The 6,000-nt window shown below is 48.5% G+C and overlaps 1 protein-coding gene across 3 annotated transcripts in view; it reads right to left on the bottom strand.

The window, feature by feature from the left end:
• Nucleotides 1–373: 373 nt before the first annotated feature.
• Nucleotides 374–6,000, bottom strand: part of DYNC2H1 (dynein cytoplasmic 2 heavy chain 1) — a 341,058-nt gene continuing 335,431 nt past the window's right edge. For 2 of the 3 annotated variants that reach the window (XM_030333927.1, XM_030333929.1), the window contains exon 89: nt 374–2,414. In XM_030333927.1, coding sequence (XP_030189787.1) covers nt 2,256–2,414 — 159 coding nt within the window. In that variant the 3' untranslated portion in view covers nt 374–2,255. The remainder of the gene's footprint in view (nt 2,415–6,000) is intronic. The other variant, XM_030333928.1, reaches the window with a different exon arrangement.

The following is a 6,000-nucleotide window of genomic DNA, read 5'->3' as shown; positions in this document are numbered from 1 at the left end:
GCTATGAGGCCTTGACTCTCCTCCCCCCAGGCTCTCCTCCCCAACCCCCTCTGCTTGGGTTTTTCTTGTCTTTCCAGCAACCACTTAAGTATTGGAGTATGTTCATTTATCCACTGGGAAGTTTCCAGTCTTGCCATCTGGAAAGGCTCCAGATACACTAAGGCAGGGAACTGGCTAGAGCTTCTGGACCCTCGCCGGAATATGCTCTGCTCCTTATAATGTAGATTCGTGATTGTCCAGCACAAAATTCATCTCTTTCATGAAACTTTGAGAATTAATTTCCCTCCTACTGTGCAAGGGTCGGTGAAGCATTTAGGAAGGTATGACGATAAGGTAAGAATAAGATAAAAATTCAACCAGACCATCTCCAACATCCTTTTAATTTCCAAAGTTTTTTTATTCAAGGGCTACAGGGAAAGTGGTTGTGTTTTCACAGCGATCACACAGGGACAATGACGCTGCCCTAAGTGACTCAGATGTTTTGGAAGGAATCTCTGTGATGTCCTTGGGAATTCTGGAGAGTGTTCAGCTGTCTCTAGCGATGGACAACAGTCTCTGAGGATGGTTTTGATTTGGGGGCACGATCTAAAACAATCCGGGGACAGATCTGACGGTTAAGGTGTCCGGAAGCAGCTTTAACCATTCACTGAATAAACGTGTGTTGAGTTCGGACGTAAGCAAGTGGCAGAAACCAGGGCATGGGCCGTGCGCTTCCTGCTCCCCGATGCCGACATGACGAGGAGCCCAAGGGCTGATCTTCTGGGTTCCAGGTGCTTCGGAGTGTGGCTCTGCGTCCCCAGGGCCGTGTCCCCAGGGCCTCGCGCAGCCTTCCTCCCAGGACTCGTCTGTGGGCACACTTTCCCGAGGAGGAGGATGGGAAACACAGAGCCCACACGTCATGCCGACCACACTGAAAGAGGCTCACGCGGGTCAAATGGCAGAAGCCATCGGGGGTGACTGCAGGGGTCTGTCTGTTGCATTTTCTCACTTCCATCCCCACACCTGTTTCTGGAAGGACAGTAGAAAGCCTCAGAAAAATCAAACCTCTGAACAACATTTGGTTGGAAACACGTTAAGGCAGGTTCAGTTTCTGCTCCTGAAACTGATTTCTGTGTGCATGTGTTTGCAGGGCTGGTGGCAGGAGGTGCTTGCGGCCCACCGTCTTCTGGCCAAACGCACTTTCCTCCGGGTGCCTTTGCCCCTTCACCTCTGTGTTGTGCTGGCTGGGATCTCCAACACCATGGAGGAGTGGGAAGGCTCGTCCTGCTTCTCTGTTAGAGAGGGTGCTTCTAGGGGTGCCAGGGGGGCTCGCCCAAAGGGTCCCTGCTGCAGCAGTCACAGGAAACCGGAAACCCCTGGATGACACCCCCCCACCAGGCGGGCAGACCTCCTCCAGCGGGTGGGAGCCAGGCTCGGGAGGCCCCGCCGCCGCGTGGGCTTGGCTCTGCCCGGGGGCTCCCTGCAGCCCAGCCACAGCCGTGGCGCTTCCACCTTCACAGTCCTCGTCTCCCTTCGTCCTTCAGAGTGAGCTCACTGTTGACATCCTGGGGCTGTTCTCCTGATCTGACCATACACATGGTGATAGAATTAAAAGTAGTTAACATTTCTGAATTCAATTCAAATCACTCAGAAACTCAAAGATTACACCATAAAATATATTTATTTAAGCTTCCAGACATTGTAGAATTTTCCTGTTTCATAGAAACAGCTGGCAAACGGCCACATACGTAAGAAATTGTAACTTCTCATTGTTTAGTCCATTTATAAAATTTTCCTCCTGCCCTCTGTGCCGTCATGCCCCATTTCTTCTGGATTACTCCGAGATGCTGTGTATTTTAACTAAAATAGAATATATTTTTAAGTGTTTAAATGAAAAACTGGTCTTCTATTTTATTAACACAAATTAGGATACAAAAAACAGCCAAAGAATTAATTACTGATTCCTTAAGTACACCATTTTCAACCTCTTACGTACATAAATTTTTGAGCCCCTGGAAACCTGAACTGCTTCACAAAAATATTTAATGTTATGAAGGGAATACTCCATTTAACATTAACTCCATTAAACTATCGCTTGAAAGTTGCGTGGTCTGTCATGACCCACTACACAACCCAAGGAGATCAGTAACATAAGGTACTTAGCTATGTGATAATTTTTTGAACATTTTAAATGCAGACTGGCCACATATTTATTCAAAGTTTAAAGTAGCAAATGTTTCTTTTTTTGCTAATACAGCTTTTACTGTCGTTAGACTCTACTGATTTTTTAGAAACAAAGCAGCTCCACACTGAATCCACCGGTCCGGGCTGCCCCCACACGGAACGTCAATGTTGGTCACCACACGATCCCTCTCAGCACTCGTGTAAACAGGCAAAGATATGCACTCATCAGGGGAATAGGGACCGTATGCACCCTGCAAAAAAGAATGACTTTGTTTTAAAATATGGCAATATACTGCTTTGAAGCAGAGCAGCAGAGAAGCAAAGAGAACTCTCCCAAATAATAAGATTTAACATATTAGGAAATGTTTTAACACTAGCACCATAAACCCCATGATCCAGCTGTAACAATCATTTACAAATGTGCTTTTATTTTTAAATTGGTTGACTTATTTAGAGAGCAGCATGAGCAGGGCAGGGGTAGTAAGTGAGGGAGGGGCAGAGAGAGAGCGAGAGCAGGGGAGGGGCAGAGGTGAAGGCGGGGTTGGGCTCGGGGGAGAATCCCGAGCAGGGGCCAGGTTGTTGGCACTGAGCCCGATGTAGGGTTTGAACGCATGAACTGTGATGTGAGATCATGACCTGAGATGCAATCAGGAACTGGACGTTCAATCAAATCAGCCACCCAGGGGCCCAGATTACTGCCATTTTGTTAATTGTGTGCTGGTTGTTTTTGTCATTCTCTGTTGCCCCCAGGGCTGTCCTCTTGCGGGACTGACGGCATTCTTTAGTGTTAGGCTGGAGTTCTTCCTTGGTGTGTGTTTCGTCTTTTTACTATAGATTTTGGTCTCCGGTGACTGTGAGATGGAGAACTCCCTAAACATACTGCCATCTGGGCTCTCTGGTCTCGGCCATGGAAACGAGATGATGAAGGGACGTCATCACTTGGAAAGCGTTATGGCGAGCCCCTCACACTGTGGGGCTGCTGTGGCCCTGAGGCCCACCATCTCCAGAAGTCCACCTGTGGCAAACGTGCCCTCCTGCCCGGCATGGGGGAAAGTCACCAGAGAGCCAAGGCTGAGAGGGGGACTCCCACAGGCCCAGACGAAAAAGGTACCTGAACGTGGCACCGTGGCCGGACCTGGATTCTGTGCAGGGACAGGCGCTGAAGCTGAGAGGGGGGCTGTGGTGGCATCGCGTTCATCTCCCGGGTCTCATCGATGAGTCACACGATCCACATTCTGGGTTGAAACAACACATGCAGAGAGCGTTCTGTATCAGCTTGATGGTCGCTCCAGTTCACGCGCACTCCCAAAGGACACGCGCTATTTCATCTATTTTGTGAGTCCCTTAACTAATTTTCTATATGTGATTGAGTTTACTAGCTCTTTGAACCTTCACACCGGCTTTGTGATTATCTGTTTAGTTCTTCTTGCAGACATGTCTTTCATTTGAAATGTATTCCTCTGTCGCCTCATTTTGTCTGACTTCCTATGGGTTACATGGAAAGCTTTTAGAAGTCTTCAAAGAAAGGCCCCTGTGGGCATGGTCCGTGGGTAGACTGCATGTGCCCAGTAGACTGCATGGCTCTGGTGGACTATGTGGAGGTGGACTGCAGCCTGGGGTCCTGGGGCATGTCTCACCAGTGTCCCCCTGATGGGACGGCGGGAGCTGAAGGCAACCTGGCTGGGGGCTCCTGGCAGGGCAGGTGCTGCTGAAGCAGGGAGGGGCTGGAAGACCCCAGGGTGTCTCACACAAGGGTTGCCTGCTGAGTCATGCGGAGCTGAAGTGGGTACCTGCGTCACCTTGGCAAGACATCTGGAGCCATGATGGGTGTTGTCAGAGCACGTCCTGCTGCGTGCCATGGTAGGGCCATCTTGAGACGGCTGGGGCTGGTGAAGGCTGGGGATCTGGGACTCGCTACAGCAGCTGGCTAGCCAGGGCCCCCATAGCCTGTGCCCATCTGCGCTGTCAGTGTGGAAGGGGAACGTTACAGTGGCTCCAGCCAGCTCCCCTCCCCCCAGTCCACAAGAGAGGTCCACGCATCTCCTGCTATTAGGCAGACACTGCAGGCCTGGATCCTTTAAACCATAGCTGCCCCATCAAATGACGGCTCTCGTTCCTGTGTCCCAGGGTAGACCAATCTGCTCAGCATCTCTCAGGGCCGGCCCTCCAGGTGTGGATGGCGGTGGGGACGGGGCTTGGTCCCCCCTGCTCTTCTCTCCATGGTCCTTCTATCCTCTGTCCTGCAGAGACGTCGCTCTGTTGGCCCGGTGCATGGGTGTTGACTCCATGTGTGTCTGTGAAGGAGGGGAGTCAGGGTCTTTTCCCATGTCACCATCTCAGATCCTCTCCCAACAGTACTTCCTTAATGTCCTCTTCTCTCCATTATCCACCTAGTTCTAAGTTTTTGTTGTTGCTGGAACCATAATTCAAACAAAGCCCACATGCTGCAGTTTGTTGATAGGTCTCTTAGTTCTCCTAAATTTATAAGTTTTTGCTCCTGTTTTCCTTGAAGTTTATTTGCTGAAGAAACCACACCCTGGTTGGTTCCATTCCCATGGCATCACGTTCTTCCATTCCCTGGATTCCTGGGAACTGGATCCGGAGGTGAGTTTGGATTCAGATTGAATTTTTGGCACAAACCCTGCAAAGGTGGCACTGTATGCTTTCACAAGTAGGCATGCAGTATTTGGGTCTCTCTTTAGATGAGGAGCCATGAGATTCTATCACACCAGAATCACACAACAGGAATCTAATTCCACTAACCCTTCTTCACTTCTAGGCAGACAGGGATGTACAAGGAGAAACTCCCATTACCAATCTTTGGATCATCATGAGGCATCATTCACTTAGAAAAGGCTGGAGAAATGCCCCTAAGTTCCCTCTATTTATGTGCTTTCCAAGTAAATTTGTTCCCTAGTATGCTGTAAAGGTGATTAATGACCTCCTCCTTCCTTAAAAGTATTACGGCGAATTGGTGGATTTCAGCATACCTGGTGGGTTTCCATCGGTGCCGTTATTATCGCATTGCTACTAAAACTGTCAATATCTGCACAGGGGGAGTTCTTTAAATTGGCTCTTGAGTATTTATTGTTTGTTTTTTGTTATGTGTCAGGTCATCTTCAGCTTTCTTGCTTTCTGGTATGTCAGTGGGTGATAGCCCATCTTGTACATCTGCTGTCTCAGAAATTCGATGAGTCATGATTGTGAGGATCCTTGAGATTCCTTTAATGGGAAGTGGCGGCAGGGATTGTGACATGGGAACATCTTCTCACCCCCCTCTAGGATTATTCTGTGATGGGGGCTTAGAAGCACCTATTTTCTAAAGAGAAATATCATGAGTTCATGGAATTTCCAATTCCAATTTTGGATTAATGTGCTTTTTGAGTTGATATACAATTTTATTCCACTAATGATTACTTCTTAGACTTGAAATGAGACTTAAGGGGAAAAGCTGGACTCATTCTAGAATTTGACACATGGAGAATGGGAAACCCAGGGAGGCTGCACCGTGGTAAGGAGCCGCAGACAGTCAGCCGGAGAAAGGTCTGCCACATGAACACTGGCACCAGGGCACTGTGTTCTTTTGTTGCTTTCAGAAGAGAAGACGCCGGACGATGGAAAAGGAATCGGCTTCGGGCTCTGGAGTACCTGGCCTCTCTGAGCACCAGTTTCTCTATTTCTCAAGGGTACTTGTCCATCTAATAGGATGTTGAAAGGACTCAACGGTACATGAAATAATTCAAATATAAAGCATTTATCCACATATCTCTAATTCTTTGGGCTACATATACAAATCATTTTTTTTACTCCCTACCAATTCTCAGATGAACCAGACAA

This window comes from Lynx canadensis, chromosome D1, assembly GCF_007474595.2.
Source record: "Lynx canadensis isolate LIC74 chromosome D1, mLynCan4.pri.v2, whole genome shotgun sequence".
In the NCBI taxonomy this organism is placed as follows: domain Eukaryota; kingdom Metazoa; phylum Chordata; class Mammalia; order Carnivora; family Felidae; genus Lynx; species Lynx canadensis.
The sequence above is the reverse complement of the archived record's forward strand: the minus strand, read 5'-3'. Positions and strand labels throughout refer to the sequence as shown.